Raw genomic sequence first — 23,274 nt, 5'->3', positions numbered from 1 at the left:
AGGACATAAAGTTAATTTCTTTGGCACATTTTTTGCAGTTTTACTTTAGTGTCTTATTGCAAACAGGATGCATGTTTTTATTCTGTACAGGCTTCCTTCTTTTCACTCTGTCATTTAGTTTAGTATTGTGGAGTAACTACAATGTTGTTTTCTCCTATCACAGCCATTAAACTCTGTAACTGTTTTAAAGTCACCATTGGCCTCATGATGAAATCCCTGAGCGGTTTCCTTCCTCTCCGGCAACTGAGTTAGAAGGACACCTGTATCTTTGTTGTGACTGGGTATATTGATACACCATCCAAAGTGTAATTAACAACTTCACCAACTTCACGTGTATACTCTGTAGCTCAGCTGGTAGAGCACGGCGCTTGTAACGCCAAGGTAGTGGGTTCGATCCCCAGGACCACCCATACACAAAAAAAAATGTATGCACGCAAGACTGTAAGTCGCTTTGGATAAAAGCGTCTGCTAAATGGCATATTATTATATTATTATTATGCTCAAAGGGATATTCAATGTCTGCTTTTTTTTAATTTTACCCATCTACCAATAGGTGCCCTTCTTTGCAAGGCATTGGAAAACCTCCCTGGTCTTTGTGGTTGAATCTGTGTTTGAAATTGTATGTATGGGGTACAGAGATGAGGTAGTCATTCAAAAAATCATGTTAAACACTGTTATTGCACACAGAGTGAGTCTATGCAACTTATGTGACTTGTTAAGCACATTTTTACTCCTGAATGTATTTAGGCTTGCCATATCAAAGGGGTTGAATACTTATTGACTCAAGACATTTCAGCTTTTCATTTTTAATTAATTTGTCAATTTCTATAAAAACATCATTCCACTTTGACATTATAGGGTATTGTGTGTAGGCCAGTGACACAAAATCTCAATTTACTCAATTTTAAATTCAGGCTGTAACACAACAAAAAATGTGGAAAAAGTCAAGGGGTGTGAATACTTTCTGAAGACAGTGTAATACATATCTAATATAACTAGTTGTGTGTTTACCTGTAGAGAAACGTAGTCTTCCCTACTCCAGAGTCCCCCAGAGCCAGGAGCTTGATGAGGTAATCATAGTCCCCATCAGTCATCGTGCTGACCGCGCTGAACCTGGAGTAAACAAACAAACAAACATGAATTAGTCATTTTTTAGAGCGTTTGGTATGACGCGACTGGGAATTGAACCCACAAACCTTCCAATCTCAGGACAGACACTTTAACCACAAGGCCACTGAGCGGGTGCGTGAAATCAGACTGCCGCTTCATTCCAACCCTTCTAAAAGACAAACATACACTTACAGGTTGGGGGGAAAAACAAAGGGAATTGGCCTGGTGCAAGTAAAGGTTTGTCAAACAGACTGAAGTGAAACATAAATGGTATCGAAACAGCCCAAAGCAAAACAGCCTGACCTATTAAGCCATGCCTCCTAATAACCAACAGAACTTTATTTGATCCAATGAAATCTAACAGATGAGAAGATCAAACCAGACAAAACGTGTTCCAGTCAGAAAAGAACAGTAGCTCACTAACGTAATGTAGTCATCGCATCTCCCGCTAACAGTTTGACCTCGGGTCTAGTTTCACTGCTCACGTGGAACATAAAAAACATCCACCATTACCACGTCTACGAGAGGCAGCATTCTCAGTTTGAGTAAGTCGAGACTAAATCGCATTTGGCTCTTTACAGCGCACGCACACACGCCCGCACGCCTGCCACCACGTGATGGGTTATTTTTTAGGAGACAATTAGCGTTCCTGTTATTGGTGTGAACACTGATTTTGTTGTAGGCTACGTGAGGAAACTTAAGGAGCCAGCGATATGAAAGGAAAGAGTTGTTTGATGGCATGTCAGACTAGACATTCCTTCAGTCTTCAACACTTTAAAAGGTCCAGTGCTGCCGATTTTTATCTCAATATCAAATCATTTCTGGGTAACAGTTAAGTACCTTACTGTGATTATGTTCAATAAAAATGAACAAAAATAAACAAAAATAGCTTGTTAGCAAAGAATTTCTCAAGGAATAATTTTTCTAGGGCCGTGGGAGTGGGGAGGGGAAAACGTAAAACTAGCTGTTATTGGCAGAGAGGGTTGGAACTCTCTTTCTTATTGGTCTATTAACTAATTTACCGCCTGGTGATGTCATCAGGCAGGTAAAAACTCCCATGCCACTAAAACCGGCTGAAACTTCTGGCTGTCTTTTCAAACAGCTCTTACACCAAATGGGCATTATCATAATTTTCACAATTTCACAGTATTGTTCCAACCTTATAGTGTGGAAATATATATAAAACACAGGAAATTCATGTTTTTGACTGCACTGGGTCTTTAAATTATGTGCCGGGATCTCTGGTCTAGTGGTAGCTCTCTGGGTAGTCACATGACCGTGAGGTTCAAGCCCTGTCTCTGGGTAGTCACATGACCGTGAGGTTCAAGCCCTGTCTCTGGGTAGTCACATAACCGTGAGGTTCAAGCCCTGTCTCTGGGTAGTCACATAACCGTAAGGTTCAAGCCCTGTCTCTGGGTAGTCACATATCCTGAGGTTCAAGCCCTGTCTCTGGGTAGTCACATAACCGTGAGGTTCAAGCCCTGTCTCTGGGTAGTCACATAACCGTGAGGTTCAAGCCCTGTCTCTGGGTAGTCACATATCCTGAGGTTCAAGCCCTGTCTCTGGGTAGTCACATATCCTGAGGTTCAAGCCCTGTCTCTGGGTAGTCACATAACCGTGAGGTTCATGCCCTGTCTCTGGGTAGTCACATATCCTGAGGTTCAAGCCCTGTCTCTGGGTAGTCACATATCCTGAGGTTCAAGCCCTGTCTCTGGGTAGTCACATAACCGTGAGGTTCATGCCCTGTCTCTGGGTAGTAACATATCCTGAGGTTCAAGCCCTGTGTCACGATCGTCGATAGATGATGCGGACCAAGGCGCAGCGTGATAAGCGTACATACTTTATTCAGTACTGACACGAACAAAACAACAAACGAAACGTGAAGTCCTAGGTTAATAACACAAACCTTAACGGAACAAGATCCCACAATAAACTGGTGCCAACAGGCTGCCTAAGTATTGTCCCCAATCAGAGACAACGAGCTACAGCTGTCTCTGATTGGGAACCACCCTGGCCAACATAGAAACTAAACGATCTAGAACACAACATAGAAAACTATAACATAGAAAAATCCACACCCTGGCTCAACAATTAAGAGTCCCCAGAGCCAGGGCGTGACACCCTGTCTGTGGGTAGTCACATATCCTGAGGTTCAAGCCCTGTCTCTGGGTAGTCACATAACCGTGAGGTTCTATCACTCTACTAATTATCTCTCTCTCCTTTCCACACTGTTCTTTCAAAGTCACAAGCATTTCGCTACACCCGCAATAACATCTGCTAAATAAGTGTATGTGACCAATACAATTTGATTTGATTTGAATAATAAAGGAGATCGGAATTCTGATGCTGAAGGAAGAAAAAATGACAAAACACCATTTTTATGGCAAGGGTCAGAGGTTAGACTGTGGCCCTCTGGGAAAGGGCCTGGGAGCCCGTAGAGAGGGTGCATCATGGGGAGACAGTATACAGTGTGCGTGTGTACATTGTGCAATGCTATCCAATGTGATCTCACTCAGAAGATGTGGCACATGATCTCTTCCTCACATCGTCTCATCCCCATGAGGCATCAGGCGCTCCTCTGGCTGGATGGGAAAGCAGAGACACTGGTCCTGACTATACACTCTGCCTGTTCTGCCCTGTTCCAGTACCTCCTACCCTAGTTGCTACACAAGGTCAACAGAACACAAGGTCAACAGAACACAAGGTCAACAGAACACAATATCTACAGAACACAAGGTCAACAGAACACAAGGTCTACAGAACACAAGGTCAACAGAACACAAGGTCAACAGAACACAAGGTCAACAGAACACAAGGTCTACAGAACATCTAGATTGTCCATCCTAGCATTCCATTTAGAATGCATTCCCTACACATTGCTTAATTCCAAGAAGTATGCTGGAACAGAGACCCAGTTTCCTAGCAGCTCTTTAATTGATGTTGTTAACCAGCCCTGGAGGGAGAGAGGGAAAGGAGGAGGCCGCCCAACTCATTGATCCATTGTCAGAGCATGGCCAGTGAGGACTCAGGATGTGATTAGTGGCTGATCAGTGGACCTCACTGTCCCTCAGGGGATCCATCTGTTGTCAGCAGTAGTAAAGTTCAGGTGAGTGCAGTCACTGAGGCTTCCTCCTTTACAAACACATCTATTTTCTCACTTTGTGTACACCAAAATAACCCAATGAGTCTGCGTGATTACAATGCTTCACTGCATGCACGTACAAGTGTGAGGTGTTAAATGGAAATGTGTTTTTTGCACATCCCAACTCCCCCTTAAACACCCCCAGAGAGTAGGGTCACAGACAGGGATCAGCCATGATTGACGGCAACCCTGGGGTTAAGTCCCTTGCTCAAGGGCAGATTGACAGATTTTCTTCACCTAGTCGGCTCAGGGATTCAAACTAGCAACCTTTGCCCAACACTCCCAACGCTCTGACCGCTATGCTACCTGCCACCCCATTTTTTTCACCAACCGCTTACTAGGGTTTTGATTAGGGTTAGGTTTAAGGTCAATTGAACATCTACTGAACATCTACAAACACTCTATTTGCAGCTATCCAAATGAAGTGATACCGTTTTCTATTCTGGAGTAGTTTCAGTATAGATTATTTTCTGGAGTGGTTTCTGTATAGATTCTATCCTGGACTAGTTTCTGTATAGATTCTATTGTGGAGTAGTTTCTGTATACAGTGCATTCGGAAAGTATTCAGACCCCTTGACTTTTTCCACATTTTGTTATGTTACAGCCTTATTCTAAAATGGATTAAATTGTTTTTTCCCCCAATCTACAGACAACACCCCATGATGACAAACCAAAAACTGGTTTTTAGAATATTTTGTAAATGTACACAGCTATTTTCAGGTCTCTCCAGAGATGTTAGATTGGGTTCATGTCCGGGTCCTGGCTGGGCCACTCAAGGACATTCAGAGACTTGTCCCGAAGCCACTCCTGCGTTGTCTTGGCTCTGTGCTTAGGGTCGTTGTCCTGTTGGAAGGTGAACCTTCGCCCCAGTCTGAGGTCCTGAGCGCTCTGGAGCAGGTTTTCATCAAGGATCTCTCTGTACTTTGCTCCATTCATCTTTGCCTCGATCCTGACTAGTCTCCCAGTCCCTGCCGCTGAAAAACATCCCCACAGCATGATGCTGCCACCACCTTGCTTCACCGTAGGGATGGTGCCAGGTTTCCTCCAGATGTGACACTTGGCAATCAGGCCAAAGAGTTAAATCTTGGTTTCATCAGACCAGAGAATCTTGTTTCTCATGGTCTGAGAAGTGGCTTCCGCCTGGCCACTCTACCATTAAGGCCTTATTGGTGGAGTGCTGCAGAGATGGTTGTCCTTCTGGACGGTTCTCCCATCTCCACAGAGGAACTCTAGAGCTCTGTCAGAGTGACCATCGGGTTCTTGGTCACCTCTCTGACCAAGGCCCTTCTCCCCAGATTGCTCAGTTTTGCCGGTGGGCCAGCTCTAGGAAGAGTCTTGGTGGTTCTAAACTTCTTCCATTTAAGAATGATGGAGGCCACTGTGTTCTTGGGGACCTTCAAAGCTGCAGACATTTTTTGGTACCCTTCCCCAGATCTGTGCCTCGACACAATCCTGTCTCGGAGCTCTACGGACGATTCCTTCGATCTCATGGCTTGGTTTTTGCTCTGACATACACTGTCAACAGTGGGACCTTATATAGACAGGTGTGTGCCTTTCCAAATCATGTCCAATCAATTGGATTTACCACAGGTGGACTCCAATCAAGTTGTAGAAACATCTCAAGGATGATCAATGGAAACAGGATGCACCTGAGCAAAATTTTGAGTATCATAGCAAAGGGTTGGAATACTTATGTCAATAAGGTATTTCAGTTTTGGTTATTTTTTATAATTTTTTATAAATTAGCTAAATTTCAACAACAATTTTTTTTCTTTTTCGCTTTGTCATTATGGGGTATTGCGTGTAGATTGCTGAGGATTTCTATTTATTTAATCAATTTTAGAATAAGGCTGTAACGTAACAAAATGTGGAAAAAGGGTAGGTGAGAGTAGGCTACCCCTCCCCGTCTACCACGCATGACTCCAACTCCATCATCATCAAGTTTGCTGACGACACGACGGTGGTGGGCCTGATCACCAACGGCGCGAGAGAGCCTACAGGGAGGAGGTCAGAGACCTGGCACCAGTGTGGTGCCAGGACAACAACCTCTCCCTCAACGTCAGCAAGACCAATGAGCTGATCGTGGAGTACGGGAAAAACAGGGGGTGCACACCCCCCCCATCCACATCGACAGAGCCACAGTGGAGAGGGTCGAGAGCTTCAAGTTCCTCGGTGTCCACATCACATGGTCCTCTCACACCAGAACAAAGCCTCTTCTTCCTCAGGAACCTTTACAGCTGCATCATCAAGAGCATCCCGACTTTCTATTCTAGGTGATGTGGTTTTCTGCGGTGACACATGCTGGCTGTTGCTCGAGAAGCTATTGATCACTATCAAAGGTGGCTGGCTCCGGAAGAACAGGTCTGGGGTCGATGTGTGCGTGTGTGTGTGTGTGTGTGTGTATGTGCGTGCGTGCGTGTGTGTGTGTCTGAGAGAGTGTGTGTGTGTGTGTGTGTATGTGCGTGCGTGTGTGTGTGTCTGAGAGAGTGTGTGTGTGTGTGTGTGTGTATGTGCGTGCGTGTGTGTGTGTCTATGAGAGTGTGTGTGTGTGTGTATGTGCGTGCGTGTGTGTCTGAGAGAGTGTGTGTGTGTGTGTGTGTGTGTGTGTGTGTATGTGCGTGCGTGTGTGTGTGTCTGAGAGAGTGTGTGTGTGTGTGAGTTTCACGTCTGTTTCTGAGTGCACCACCATGTCGGTCAATACTGCTATCTGTGTATCTGGCCCTTGATACTGAAACAAACAGAAATGTCTTGCCCACACGCTCAATACCAATACATATTTATTCATATTCCCTGTAAAAAAAAAAAAATGTGTCTGTCCGTTTCATTGATTTAAATCAGGGATGGGTAACTTTGATGGGAGTGGGGGCCACAAAAATTCGGACCTCATCATGAGGGGCTTTAGTGGCTCGCGGGTCTGCGTACCCACATCCATAACCACACATGGAGTCAGAGCCGGCCTTTTGGGGGACCTAAGTGAAATGTTGTTGCCCCCCCCCCCCCTCAACCATGATTACAAGTTTAGATAGCTAGCTAAACTAATTTACCAATCTAAATTTGTTTTGCTGACATGGACTAATTGAGTGACTGTCAGTGACTGACATAAGAGAAAAACTGCTGATGCGACCAAATATCAAAATTGCACCTTGTGTATTCTACTATTCTAACTCTCAACATTAAGTTGAGACCCCCACTGAGTAAAAGAACAATGGCCGAATACAAAACACACCTCCAGGCTGTGTAAGGGCTATTTGACCAAGAAGGAGTGTGATGGAGTGCTGTATCAGATGACCTAGCCTCCACAATCACCCGACCTCAACCCAATTGAGATGGTTTGGGATGAGTTGGACCGCAGATTGAAGGAAAAGCAGCAAACAAGTGCTAAGCATATGTGGGAACTTCTTCAAGACTGTTGGAAAAGCATTCCAGGTGAAGCTGGTTGAGAGAATGCCAAGAGTGTGCAAAGCTGTCATCAAGGCAAAGGGTGGCTACTTTGAAGAATCTCAAATATAAAATATATTTTGATTTGTTTAACACTTTTTTGGTTACTACATGATTCCATATGTGTTATTTCATAGTTTTGATGTCTTCACTATTATTATACAATGTAGAAAATAGTAAAAATTAAAAAAAACCCTGGAATGAGTAGGTGTGTCCAAACTTTTATCTGGTACTGTATATATTTTTTTATCTGGTTCATTATTTCAGATATAGTCATGTTACTGCAATACAAGGTGCTGAAAGGGTTGATAACAAAATAACTTGAATCACCCATAATTAACTTGTTAAAACAACATGCAGCAACACTGCAGGGTGTTTGGGGTGTGTTTGTCAAACAGCGGAGGAACCCAAGCAGCGAAACAACTTTAGGCGTATTATTAGGTTTAGAAACAATGAGATAATTTGCATGTCAATACCATTTAAATGAATTACAACAAACTGCCCTTTCAGACAAATAAGGTGAAAATTCCGAGTCCCAAATGGTACCCTATTCCCTATATAGTGCACTACTTTTAACCAGAACCGCTGGTCAAAAGTAGTGCACTATATAGGGAATAGGGTGCCGTTTGGGACGTACATAAAGTAAACCGTCTGTAGGTCTGTAACATCATGTAAATGTCATGTCATGGGGTCGGGGTTGTGTTTAGCCTAGCTAAACCCACATCCCAAATGGCACCCTCTTTAGTGCACTACTTTTGACCAGAGCCCTATGGACCATGGTCAAAAGCCATTTGGGAAACAGAGGATGTATCAGCAGTTAAAGACAAGTTGTTCTCTGTGTCCTCTTCTCTGAGAGATGAGCCACAAGCAGTCATTCAATATGTTGCAATGTCACATGCTGCCTTGCCTTATCAGTTAGAGAGAGAGAATCTGATAATATACTGTATCACTTGCAATGTGTATCATTTTGAAAACCTTTGTGAGCGCAATGTTTACTGTTCATTTGTAATTGTTTTTTGTCATCTCACTTTTGTTTTTTTTACTTTGGAAATGCAAACGTTTCCCTGAGAGAGAGAGAGAGAGAGAGAGAGAGAGAGAGAGAGAGAGAGAGAGAGAGAGAGAGAGAGAGAGAGAGAGAGAGAGAGAGAGAGAGAGAGAGAGAGAGAGAGAGAGAGAGAGAGAGGAGGGCATTAGTGAGTGTAAGAGCAGAGAACCCTGACGTAATGACACGTGTTTGTCACCTATTTATATTCAAACAGTTCATTAAACTCCATTCATTCCGTATTAGGACATGTTCAGACAGCGGTGCTGACAACACTATTAGGACACACTGTAGCATGCAGTGCATTCGGAAAGTATTCAGACCCCTTAAAGTTTTTCCACATTTTGTAACGTTACAGCCTTATTCTAAAATGTATAACATTTTTGTTTTCCCTCATCAATCTACACACAGTACCCCATAATGACAAAGCAAAAACAGTTTTTTTGACATTTCTGCAAATGTATAAAAAAACAATGGAATTATCACATTTACATAAGTATTCAGACCCTTTACTCAGTACTTTGTTGAAGCACCTTTGGCAGTGATTACAGCACTGAGTCTTCTTGGGTATGACGCTACAAGCTTGGCACACCTGTATTTGGGGAGTTTCTCCCATTCTTCTCTGCAGATCCTCTCAAGCTCTGTCAGGTTGGATGGGGAGCGTCACTGCACAGCTATTTTCAGGTCTCTCCAGAGATGTTCGATCAGGTTCAAGTCCGGGCTCTGGCTGGGCCACTCAAGGACATTCAGAGACTTGTCCCGAAGCCACTCCTGCGTTGTCTTGGCTCTGTGCTTAGGGTCGTTGTCCTGTTGGAAGGTGAACCTTCGCCCCAGTCTGAGGTCCTGAGCGCTCTGGAGCAGGTTTTCATCAAGAATCTCTCTGTACTTTGCTCCGTTAATCTTTGCCTCGATCCTGACTAGTCTCCCAGTCCCTACCGCTGAAAAACATCTCTACAGCATGATGTTGCCACTACCATGCTTCACCGTAGGGATGGTGCCAGGTTTCCTCCACATGTGACACTTGGCATTCCGGCCAAAGAGTTCAATCTTGGTTTCATCAGACCAGAGAATCTTGTTTCTCATGGTCTGAGAGTCCTTTAGGTGCCTTTTGGCAAACTCCAAGCGGGCTGTCATGTGCCTTTTACTGAGGAGTGGCTTCTGTCTGGCCACTCTACCATAAAGGCCTGATTGGTGGAGTGCTGCAGAGATGGTTGTCCTTCTGGAAGGTTCTCCCATCTCCACAGAGGAACTCTGGAGCTCTGTCAGAGTGACCATCGGGTTCTTGGTCACCTCCCTGACCAAGGCCCTTCTCCCCCGATTGCTCAATTTGGCCGGGCGGCCAGCTCTAGGAAGAGTCTTGGTGGTTCCAAACTTCTTCCATTTAACATTGATGAAGGCCACTGTGTTCTTGGGGACCTTCAATGCTGCAGACATTTTTTGGTGCCCTTCCCCAGATCTGTGCCTCAACACAATCTACGGACAATTCCTTCGACCTCATGGCTTGGTTTTTGCTCTGACATGCACTGTCAACTGTGGGACCTTATATAGACAGGTGTGTGCCTTTCCAAATCATGTCCAATCAATTGAATTTACCACAGGTGGACTCCAATCAAGTTGTAGAAACATCTCAAGGATGATCAATGGAAACAGGATGCACAAGCTCAATTTTGAGTCTCTTTGCAAAGGGTCTGAATACTTATGTAAATAAGGTATTTCTGCTTTTCAACTCTGAACCTCTCCTCCCAAACCACAGCCCAACTCTCACACACTAAACTCTGAACCTCTCCTCCCAAACCACAGCCCAACTCTCACACACTAAAACTCTGAACCTCTCCTCCCAAACCACAGCCCAACTCTCACACACTAAAACTCTAAACCTCTCCTCCCAAACCCATATACTTCACACACTAAAACTGTCCTCTCGACTTAAACCTTCTATGGTAGGTCTGAAGTGTTCAACCTCTACTGCCTTCCCTCTCTCTCCCCTGACGAGGTCCTTCCAGCCAGAGAGAGTAAAACAGGATCCTCCTTACCGTTTTAGCTCTGTGCCTTTCACTGAAACCAGCCCTTAACCCCAGTAGCAGCAGCAGTAGCTCCTTATCTTCCAAACCACCAGCCCTGTACGGTGAGCCAGCCGACTAAACTGTAGCACCAGCGCTGTAGACCACACCCCTGGCTGTAGGCCACACCCCTGGCTGCAGGCCACACCCCTGGCTGCAGGCCACACCCCTGGCTGCAGGCTAAGCCCACTATGGTCATGCTGCAGATTGATGTTTTCTCTCTCTCTCTCTCTCTCAATTCAATTTTAATTTTAAGGGCTTTATTGGCATGGGAAACGTGTGTTAACATTGCCAAAGCAAGTGAAGTAGATAGTAAACAAAAGTGAAATAAACAATAAATATTAACAGTAAACATTACACTCAGAAGTTCCAAAAGAATAAAGATATTTCAAATGTCATATTATGTCTATATACAGTGTTGTAACAATGTGCAAATAGTTAATGTACAAATGGGAAAATAAATCAACATAAATATGGGTTGTATTTACAATGGTGTTTGTTCTTCACTGGTTGCCCTTTTCTTGTGGCAACAGGTCACAAATATTGCAGCTGTGATGGCACACTGTGGTTTTTCACCCAGTAGATAAGGGAGTTTATCCTAATTGGATTTGTTTAGTTTTTTCAAATTCTTTGTGGATCTCTGTAATCTGAGGGAAATATGTGTCTCTAATATGGTCATACATTTGGCATTAGGTTAGGAAGTGCAGCTCAGTTTCCATCTAATTCAAGTATTTTTTGCCAGATCCTAATTGGTATGTCGAATTTTATATTCCTTTTGATGGCATAGAAGGCCCTTCTTGCCTTGTCTCTCAGATCGTTCACAGCTTTGTGGAAGTTACCTGTGGCGCTGATGTTTAGGCCGAGGTATGTATCGTTTTTGGAGTGCTCTAGGGCAACGGGGTCTGATGTTTAGGCCGAGGTATGTATAGTTTTTGGTGAGCTCTAGGGCAACGGGGTCTGATGTTTAGGCCGAGGTATGTATAGTTTTTGGTGAGCTCTAGGGCAACGGGGTCTGATGTTTAGGCCGAGGTATGTATAGTTTTTGGTGAGCTCTATGGCAACGGGGTCTGATGTTTAGGCCGATGTATGTATAGTTTTTGGTGAGCTCTATGGCAACGGGGTCTGATGTTTAGGCCGATGTATGTATAGTTTTTGGTGAGCTCTATGGCAACGGGGTCTGATGTTTAGGCCGAGGTATGTATAGTTTTTGGTGAGCTCTATGGCAACGGGGTCTGATGTTTAGGCCGATGTATGTATAGTTTTTGGTGAGCTCTATGGCAACGGGGTCTAGATGGAACTTGTATTCGCGGTCCTGGCAACTGGACCTTTTTTGGAACCCCATTATTTTTGTCTTTCTGAGATTTACTGTCAGGGCCCAGGTCTGACAGAATCTGTGCAGATTCTCTTTTTCTCGCTCTCTGTTTCTGTGTGTGTAAGGAAGGGGTGGGGCTGACAGGCCAGGGGGTGGGGCTGACAGGCCAGGGGGTGGAACTGACAGGCCAGGGGGTGGGGCTGACAGGCCAGGGGGTGGGGCTGACAGGCCAGGGGGAGGGACTGACAGGCCAGGGGGTGGGGCTGACAGGCCAGGGGGTGGGGCTGACAGGCCAGGGGGTGGGGCTGACAGGCCAGGGGGTGGGGCTGACAGGCCAGGGGGTGGGACTGACAGGCCAGGGGGTGGGGCTGACAGGCCAGGGGGTGGGACTGACAGGCCAGGGGGTGGGACTGACAGGCCAGGGGGTGGGGCTGACAGGCCAGGGGGTGGGGCTGACAGGCCAGGGGGTGGGGCTGACAGGCCAGGGGTGGGACTGACAAGACAGGGGGTGGGGCTGACAGGCCAGGGGGTGGGGCTGACAGGCCAGAGGGTGGGGCTGACAGGCCACCTGAGTTTGAGACAGGGCTGTCAGCTAGATAGCCTGACCTGAGTTTGGGACACAGGGCTGTCAGCTAGATAGCCTGACCTGAGTTCGAGATACAGTGATGTAGTGGTTATTACTGACCTGAGTTTGAGACACAGTGATGGGCATGAGTACTCGAACGGACATCAAAACTCAATCTTTAACCAGAGATCACATTTCTTTTTCAATGCAATTTAGTGAATGAGACACGGAGGGGAAAGTGAATTTCAGGAGAAGATCGGTGTGACGCTCGCCTTGGTTTATTGTTTGTTGTGCCCCGCAAATTCACATGTAGGCCCACGGAACACGAGTCAAAATGAGTTCAATTCCTGGGACCACCCTTACGTATAAAACGCATGCCTGTAAGTCGCTTTGGAAAAAAACATCTGCTAAATGGTATATATTATTATTAATATATCTACTCTATCGTTAATTGGACCCGTTCTGTCATTTTTTTTTATTATTTGTGTATTTGCGAGACATTCTAATCAAATAAAAGTTTATTGGTGGCGTACACATATTTGCAGATGTTCTCTCAGGTGCAGTGAAATGCTTGTGTTTCCAGCTCCAACAGTGCAGTAATAATAACTAACAATACAAAACAATACATACATAATCCAAAAAGTAAAAAAAAAAGAAATTAATAAATATCAGCGCAGGCAATGTCAGAGTCCGGAATATATATATATATGTATATATAAAATGGTGTGTATTGATAGTATGGACAGTATATGAATAGAAAAAGTGTGTTCAGCAGTAGTTATATAGGATGAACCATGACTAGAATACAGTATATATACATACATATGAAGTGGGTAAAACAGTATGTAAACATTATTAACGTGACCAGTATTCAATGACTCTATGGTGCAGGGTTGAGTACCGGGTGGTAGCCGGCTAGTAACCGTGACTACTTGCAGTGTTGGAGCTAGAAACATAAGCATTTCACTGCACCTGCTGTAACACTTGCAAAACGTTGTTTACGCAACCAATAAATTACATCTACAGTAACTGGTCCTCTGCTTCCCTCAGTGCCCTCTCCACGTGGAACCTTTTGTCTTCTGCAACCGTGTTTGCTGGACCGTTTAACAGGACGGACCTAATTTCCCACCACTACCCAAGCCACCATTCTATGCCCTTTTACAGCCACCCTGGTCAAAAGTAGTGAACTATACAGGGAATAGGGTGCCATTTTGGACATATCCTTTCTCTGTATCAAACCTTTTCAACTCCTATAACTACCCTCCATTCTGTAAGTAGCTTAGATGCTAATTATCTTCCAGTTATTTAAAGCTTTTCTCTCTGAAACGAGACAACGCCTCACTGCCAGACAAACTTAACACATTCTTTGACCACGCTTCGAGGAAAACAACACAGCGTGGACGTCGTGGGATCCCGCCGCTCACGAGGACTGAGGGCTCCAGATCTGGAGTGTTTATGGACATATTCAGCCTCTCCCTATCCCAGTCTGTTGTCCACACTTGCTTCAAGATGTCCACCACGTATATCCAAGCAAGCTTAGGTAACTGAACTAAATGAGAGTCTATACAAGGACCATATCACCTCCACCTTGCCCGACACCCTGGACCGGCTATTCCCAAACTGGGGTATGCCGTCGGCGGGGTACGCCAAATGAAAATGTGATTCACATTTTCAAACAGTCCATTTAGATTTTCCAACGGGGCTATACATTTGGGTGATGTTAGTAGTAGCCTCGTTTCACTGCCAAAAATAAAATTTAACCATCTAGTGTTCAGCGAAATAACAACACAACGTCAAATACAGGTAGCCTGGTCAAATAATTAACATCCAATCACATTAACCGTTACTCTCTCGTGGGAATTCCACTAACGTAGCTGCTGCTCATTCCGTTTGCTAGAAAATGGATAAATGGTTTAAAAAAGTACGGCCCACGTCCATAGAGACACATACCAACTCTACTGGTAGTACTGCACCTGTCGACGACACAAGTTGTTCTGCTTCCACCGGCACATCCAACGCTAGCATCAGTCATTCTACACTGCTCAAAAAAATAAAGGGAACACTAAAATAACACACCCTAGATCTGAATGAATGAAATAATCTTATTAAATACTTTTCGCTTTACATAGTTGAATGTGCTGACAACAAAATCACACAAAAATTATTAATGGAAATCAAATTTATCAACCCATGGAGGTCTGGATTTGGAGTCACACTCAAAATTAAAGTGGAAAACCACACTACAGGCTGATCCAACTTTGATGTAATGTCCTTAAAACAAGTCAAAATGAGGCTCAGTAGTGTGTGTGGCCTCCACGTGCCTGTATGACCTCCCTACAACGCCTGGGCATGCTCCTGATGAGGTGGCGGATGGTCTCCTGAGGGATCTCCTCCCAGACCTGGACTAAAGCATCCGCCAACTCCTGGACAGTCTGTGGTGCAACGTGGCGTTGGTGGATGGAGCGAGACATGATGTCCCAGATGTGCTCAATTGGATTCAGGTCTGGGGAACGGGCGGGCCAGTCCATAGCATCAATGCCTTCCTCTTGCAGGAACTGCTGACACACTCCAGCCACATGAGGTCTAGCATTGTCTTGCATTAGGAGGAACCCAGGGTCAACCGCACCAGCATATGGTCTCACAAGGGGTCTGAGGATCTCATCTCGGTACCTAATGGCAGTCAGGCTACCTCTTGCGAGCACATGGAGGGCTGTGCGGCCCCCCAAAGAAATGCCACCCCACACCATGACTGACCCACCGCCAAACCGGTCATGCTGGAGGATGTTGCAGGCAGCAGAACGTTCTCCACGGCATCTCCAGACTCTGTCACGTCTGTCACATGTGCTCAGTGTGAACCTGCTTTCATCTGTGAAGAGCACAGGGCGCCAGTGGCGAATTTGCCAATCTTGGTGTTCTCTGGCAAATGCCAAACGTCCTGCACGGTGTTGGGCTGTAAGCACAACCCCCACCTGTGGACGTTGGGCCCTCATACCACCCTCATGGAGTCTGTTTCTGACCGTTTGAGCAGACACATGCACATTTGTGGCCTGCTGGAGGTCATTTTGCAGGGCTCTGGCAGTGCTCCTCCTGCTCCTCCTTGCACAAAGGCGGAGGTAGCAGTCCTGCTGCTGGGTTGTTGCCCTCCTACGGCCTCCTCCATGTCTCCTGATGTACTGGCCTGTCTCCTGGTAGCGCCTCCGTGCTCTGGACACTACGCTGACAGACACAGCAAACCTTCTTGCCACAGCTCGCATTGATGTGCCATCCTGGATGAGCTGCACTACCTGAGCCACTTGTGTGGGTTGTAGACTCCGTCTCATGCTACCTGCTAAATGGCATATTATATTATTATTATATTATATTATAAATGGATTTTGGTGGTCAAGATGTGTTGGTATCTGTACTGATGGCGCAAAAGCCATGACAGGGAGACATAGTGGAGTGCTAACGCGCATTCAAGCAGTTGCTCCCGAAGCCACTTGGGTACACTGCAGCATCCACCGAGAGGCTCTTGTGCCTGGCAGCTTGAAAGACGTTTTGGACACTACAGTGAAAATGGTTAACTTTGTTAAAGCAAGGCCCCTGAACTCTCGTGTATTTTCTGCATTATGCAATGATATGGGCAGCGGCCAAGTAACGCTTTTACAACATGCAGAAGTGAGCTGGTTATCAAGGGGCAAAGTATTGACACGTTGTTTTGAATTGAGAGACGAGCTTAAAGTTTTCTTTACTGACCATAATTTTCACTTGTCTGACCGCTTGCATGATGACGAGTTTCTCACACAACTGGCCTATCTGAGTGATGTTTTTTTCTCACCTAAATGATCTGAATCTAGGATTACAGGGACTCTCCGCAACTATATTCAACGTGCGGGACAGAATTGAGGCTATGATTAAGAAGTTGGAGCTCTTCTCTGTCTGCATTAACAGGGACAACACACAGGTCTTTCCGTCATTGTATGATATTTTGTGTGCAAATGAACTCAAGCTTACGGACAATGTCAAATGTGATATAGAGAAGCACCTGAGTGAGCTGGGTGCGCAATTACGCAGGTACTTTCCCCGAAACGGACGACACAAACCACTGGATTCGTTATCCCTTTCATGCCCTGCCTCCAGTCCACTTACCGATATCGGAACAAGAGAGCCTCATCGAAATTGCAACAAGCGGATCTGTGAAAATTGAATGTAACCAGAAGCCACTGCCAGATTTCTGGATAGGGCTGCTCTCAAGAGTAACCTGCCTTGGTAAATCGTGGTGTTAAGACACTGATGCCCTTTGCAACCACGTACCTATGTGAGAGTGGATTCTCGGCCCTCACTAGCATGAAAACTAAATACAGGCACAGACTGTGTGTGGAAAATGATTTAAGACTGAGACTCTCCAATACAACCCAACATTGCAAAGTTATGTGCATCCTGTGGTGAGTTATTCACAATTTTTGATGAACAAATAAGGTTTTATATGGAAGATGGATAACAAAAGAGCAAAAGTATTGATTATTATTATTATATTATTATTTGTGCCCAGGTCCTATAAGAGCTCTATGTAACTTCCCACGAGCCGGGTTGTGACAAAAACTCACACTCATTCTTATGTTTAATAAATGTATCGTATAGTGTGTGTGTGGCAGGCTTTACAATGATGGCAAAAAAAGAACATTTGAGAGTGCGCTGCCCCTGGTGCTAGAGGGGGTACGCAGCTGGAGGTTAAATGTTTGAAAGGGTACGGGACTATAAAAAGTTTGGGAACCACTGCCCTAGAACAACTACAATTTGCCCCAAAAGATCCATGGATGACACAATCACCATTGCACTGCACACCGCCCTATCCCACCTGGACAAGAGGAATACCTGAAAATGTTGTTCATCAACTACAGCTGTGCTTTCAACACCATAGTGCCCTCCAAGCTTGTCACTAAGCTCAGGGCCCTCGGTCTGAACCCCTCCCTGTGCAACTGGGTCCTAGACTTCCTGATGGGCCGAATCCCAGGTGGCGAGGGTAGGCAACCTCTGCCATGCTGATCCTACAGGGAAGAGGTGAGGGCCCTGGCGGAGTGGTGCCAGGAAAATTACTTCTGCCTCAACGTCAACAAAACAAAAGAAGCTGATCGTGCCCTATCCCACCTGGGAACACCTACAGTGTCTTCATATCCCTTGAATTATTCCACATTTTGTTGTGTTACAGCCTGAACTCAAAATTGATTAAATTGATTATTTTTCTCAACCATCTACACACAATACCCCATAATTAAAGCCAAACATGTTTTTAGAATTGTTTGCAATTTATGCGTAGCGAGTAAAAATCGCCTGTCATCGGTTGCAATACTCACTACTGAGTTCCAAACTGCCTCTGGAAGCAACGTCAGCACAAGAACTGTTCGTCGGGAGCTTCATGAAATGGGTTTCCATGGCAGAGCAGCCTCACACAAGCCTAAAATCACCATGCCCAATAACAAGCGTCGGCTGGAGTGGTGTAAAGCTCGCCGCCATTGGACTCTGGAGCAGTGGAAACGCGTTCTCTGGAGTGATGAATCACGCTTCATCATCTGGCAGTCCGACGGACGAATCTGGGTTTGGCGGATGCCAGGAGAACGCTACCTGCCCGAATGCATAGTGCCAACTGTAAAGTTTGGTGGAGGAGGAATAATGGTCTGGGGCTGTTTTTCATGGTTCAGGCAAGGCCCCTTAGTTCCAGTGAAGGGAAATCTTAACGCTACAACATAATAATAATAATATGCCATTTAGCAGACGCTTTTATCCAAAGCGACTTACAGTCATGTGTGCATACATTTTTACGTATGGATGGTCCCGGGGATCGAACCCACTACCCTGGCGTTACAAGCGCCATGCTCTACCAATTGAGCTACAGAGGACCACAACATACAATGACATTCTAGATGATTCTGTGCTTCCAACTTTGTGACAACAGTTTGGGGAAGGCCCTTTTCTGTTTCAGCATGACAATGCCCCCGTGCACAAAGTGAGGTCCATACAGAAATGTTTTTTTTTAGATCAGTGTGGAAGAACTTGACTGGCCTGCACAGAGCCCTGACCTCAACCCCATCAAACACCTTTGGGATGAATTGGAACACCGACTGCGAGCCAGGCCTTATCGCCCAACATCAGTGCCCGACCTCACTAATGCTCGTGACTGAATGGAAGCAAGTCCCCGCAGCAATGTTCCAACATCTAGTGGAAAGCCTTCCCAGAAGAGTGGAGGCTGTTATAGCAGCAAAGGGGGGGACCAACTCCATATTAATGCCCATGATTTTGGAATGAGATGTTCACACGAGCAGGTGTCCACATACTTTTGGTCATGTAGTATAGCTCAATTTACATTAAGCATGGTATAATCATGAATTGGGTAGAGTTTGTATGATTTGTGTTATGGGGTTACAGGTGGTTAGATGTAGCCTGAGGACTACAGAGAACCTTCCAGACCATGTAATCAATTTAGTCTACCCCTTCTCTTTTAATCTTTACTTTTAGTAAAACTCAGGTTATCTGGAGTCATTCCACAGTGCCCTGCTGATAAATACCCCAAAGCGGGGGGGTCATTTTGGGTACACAAGCATGAGGGAGGAGACACGCCTTGCGGTTATGGAGCACAACAAGACTGATGGACAGAAACCCGTAAGGGACACTGAAAGGTATAAAATCAAGACTACAACAGTAATGACACAACCACCTCATTCTCCTCTCTGTAGATTCTCTTAAACACAATACAAAGACATGTCTACAAAAATGCCATGCAATGGGCTACTATTGACAAGAATGATCTGTCAAAGTCAATGGGCTTGGGGGGAAGTTTACAGACAGTACTTTGAGATGAGGAAGGGGTTTTTGGTTGTGCAGGGTTGTGTTTAGACAGTAAATGTATTGTTGTGTATGAGAGCGATTAAGGTTCCATTTCTCCTCAACCTCCCATACACAACAATTCATACTGTGTAAGAACTGCCTTCCAAAGACTTCTCACACCTTCTTTAGACCCCCAGACAATTCACTTTGTTGACTGATCTTTCCTCTCAAAAGCAGCTCCCAATGTCCCCTCATTGTCCCTAAACAATACACTAGCCGGTCCCATTCGGTTGATACCGTTACCAACAAAGGTGTGTTGCCCTACGTCTCTTCCACAAAAAGTGTAAAATGCTAACACCACAACCGTGTCTTTCCAGGAGACGTGCAGCACCAGGAAATCTTCCGCAAGAGGACCAAATAGTTGGTGGTTAAGAACCCCTACACCACTTTTGGCAGAGTCTTATCCAGCTGGCCGTTCACCGAAGACAGAACAAGCCCATTGCCATGAGCACAAAGAGTCTCAGCTTCCCCAGCCCACCATGCCGAACACAATTGCCAGTGTACCGAAGCAAGGATAATGGTTGCGTTTACACAGGCATCCCAATTCTGATCTTTTTTTCACTAATTGGTCTTTTGGCCAATCAGATCAGTTCTGAAAAAAAGATCTGATGTGATTAAGACCAATTAGTGGAAAAAAGATCAGAATTGGACTGCCTGTGTAAACGCAGCCATTGTGGCTCAGCATAAGACCATGTAGAACAGGGGTCTCCAACCCTGTTCCTGGAGAGCTACCCCCCTATAGGTTTTCACTCCAACCCCAGTTATAACTAACCTCATTCAGCTTATCAACCAGGTAGTTATTCGAATCATGGTGCTAGATTAGGGTTGGAGGGAAAACCTACAGGACGGTACCTCTCCAGGAACAGGGTTGGAGAGCCCTGATTTAGAACCACCATAAAATAAATATGAATATTTTCTATCAATCTTTGAAATGTGTATGCCCTTATGGATTTACAGAATATATTTATATAAGCTATAGCATCAAACAGATGCTAGACATTCAGATATCCAAAGAATGTTTGTTTATTTGTCCAATTCAAAAATACAGGGGAGTGTACACTATTGAATGCTAACTTAAGAGAACTGGGTATTCAACAAGAATGTTATATGGTAAAAGTAACATACACAAATAATTGTATGAACAGCGTAGTACAGTTCAGTGTGTCCGAGTGTGTCTCAGGTGTAGAGATACTCAAGTGCAGAGAACTGTAGCTACAGATTTACACCAGATAATGTGATTTACCCAAAGATTTTTGCTGACATCTTGTCTATTTCAAGAGTCCACCACAAAGTGCTGCATGTCATGATGACAGAGACCTGGCTCCATCTGTCACGGATTCAGCCGAGGCTGCTCCTCCTCCTTGCTCGGGCAGGCTTCGGCGTTCGTCGTCCCCGGAGTACTAGCTGCTGCCGATCGATGTTTCGGTGTTTGTCTAGTTTAGTCTTTATTGTTTACACCTGTTCCCCATTATGTTTGATTGTATTCCCTATATTTACCCCTGTCTCTCATTTGGAATTTGTGTGTGATTGTTCATTGTTACGTGTGTCGTTGGTGAGCGGGTTAGTCCCTCCCTGTGTGGAGGTATTCTGTGTTGTGTTCTTTACTTTGTTTAGTAAAGTACGTTTCTTAGAGTTTCTGCGTCCTGCGCCTGACTTCTTCGTGACACCATCAATGAGAGAAGACTTGAAATAGACATGATGGCGGAGCACATATTGTTGGATTACTTTATGGAGCAAAACTATTATTTATTTTAATAACGGAGCATTTTCTAAATTCAAACTGACCCCTTGCAACTGGACACAGACATTTTACGAGACTCCTGTTTCCCTGAATCGAGGCCAAAGACGGCATCGCTAACGTTGTTAGAATATTATCTGTGCTACACCAAACAGTACCATCCTGGATACCAAACATCTTTGGTTAAGTCACATTATCTGGTATGACAATCTGTAGCTAAGAGAACTGGTGATCAACAGATGATGGGAGAGGTGGTCATAACGTAACTGCCAATCCTGTGGTCCTCTGTAGCTCAATTGGTAGAGCATGGCGCTTGTAACGCCAGGGTAGTGGGTTCAATCCCCGGGACCACCCATACGTAAAAATGTATGCGCACATGACTGTAAGTCGCTTTGGATAAAAGCGTCTGCTAAATGGCATATTATTATTATTATTCCAAAGAAACATACAGAACAAACTGCCATTCAGCTCCTCATGAGTAATCAGTCTAATCCCTCAAGAGGGATACAGTTCACTGGATACAGTTCTGCTCCAATGACACACGCAGGCAAAGGAATTCTGTTTCTGTAACTAGAATCCCCTCCGGGAAGAAGCCCAGGCACCACACAGTATTGTCTGTAAGACCAAAAACAAAAACTATTGTACAGTTTGAACGACAGTTTAACCGTGCCAGCATAACATCAACATTAGGGTAGACTAGTTGAACATGCATACATGTGCACAGGCACAGAGATTACATTTACAACAATATCTAGCCTAATAGAAAGAAATATGTCATAACCCTCAACCTTTGCACAGTGACCAGACCGTGCAAATGTACCTAGGTAGGTAGGCAGATAGTATCCTCCTACAGCCGTGCCTATCAAGCATGCTTAGGCAAATATTTATATAGTAAAACCAGCTTCAGTTTTAGAGATTTACAACAGTAAATTGTTGTATTATTGTTTCTCCTCACTGTTTGCTAGTAAACTTAGCTAGCTAGCTTGCTGGATATACAATACTTGTTATTTACATCTGTTTGGAATCCTATCTTGCGTCAAGTCTATAATTTGATGAGATTGAAATGCATCCCATGGTCATAATCATAACCAATGTCAACGCTCCTCAATTATATATTACATAGCTAGCTACAGTTGCTGATGTTACACGTGTTTACGACAAGTTACAAACGCGAGGCGCGGCGCATAACAAGTTAGTAGGCGCCAGGCTAACCAGCTAGCCAACTCCAGTCATGTGCTAACGTTTTCTGGTAAACCTAACAATAGGTGGATGGTTGTAACATTGTAGCTTGCTGTTTAGTAGCTAGCGAACTTAGCAAACAGAAAAATGATTTGATTTCCCCCCCATTGTAACACAATAGCATGTTAGCCAGCGACATTGTGGGTTTCAGTAGATAAACTAAAGTTAGCTAGGTGGCTTGCAGGAAAAATAACCTACTTAGCTAGGCACCGTATTTGTCATCTGCCGTCTTGGTGCTGGCATCGGCTGTAGTTGAGCTTCTAGCTAAATCCAACGCTTTGTTTCAAATCCTCTTCGCTATATTCCGGTTAAAACATGTATGGTTGAATGTCACCATGTAGCTAATAGATGCTCCATCGTCGAATGAGTGTCGACGAGAGGAATCACTTGAAGCCATTGCACCTGGTCAGTTCTTTCAGATTTGCCCAAAAGATTGTTGTTAGTGTCCGCCTCCTTTTCAAAAAAGCCCGCCTTGGGGGAGGGGCGGGGCCAGAGCATTAAGCACCGCCCAACACAAGTTGTAGTCTCTCAGAGACTGGAGAAAATGTGTCTGCTTGTATATTTAGCAATGAATCTGCCGATAGGAACGTCGCTGAAAGACATCCAAAGGCTATATCAAACAAGGACAACCATATCTACACCCACAAAAACGTATAGTGCGATCAGTATTTTTTCACATTTTAGTCATTTAGCAGACGCTCTTATCCAGAGCGACTTACAGGAGCAATTAAGGTTAAGTACCTTGCTCAAGAGCACATTGACAGATT

The 23,274-nt window shown here is 44.8% G+C and overlaps 1 protein-coding gene across 2 annotated transcripts in view; it reads right to left on the bottom strand.

Moving 5' to 3' along the window:
- The window catches only part of LOC311136565 (ras-related protein Rab-27B-like), a 100,159-nt gene that overhangs the window by 36,965 nt on the left and 39,920 nt on the right, over positions 1–23,274 (bottom strand). Inside the window, exons 1-2 of one of the 2 annotated variants that reach the window (XM_084170749.1) lie at positions 10,766–10,876; positions 1,012–1,113 (exon numbers count right to left, since the gene is read on the bottom strand). In XM_084170749.1, coding sequence (XP_084026875.1) covers positions 1,012–1,094 — 83 coding nt within the window. In that variant the 5' untranslated portion in view covers positions 1,095–1,113; positions 10,766–10,876. Of the gene's footprint in view, positions 1–1,011; positions 1,114–10,765; positions 10,877–23,274 lie in introns of those variants that run through there. The other variant, XM_084170750.1, reaches the window with a different exon arrangement.

This window comes from Coregonus lavaretus, assembly GCF_964263955.1.
Source record: "Coregonus lavaretus genome assembly, chromosome: 10".
NCBI classification, from domain to species: domain Eukaryota; kingdom Metazoa; phylum Chordata; class Actinopteri; order Salmoniformes; family Salmonidae; genus Coregonus; species Coregonus lavaretus.
This window is presented reverse-complemented; position numbering and strand designations above follow the sequence as displayed.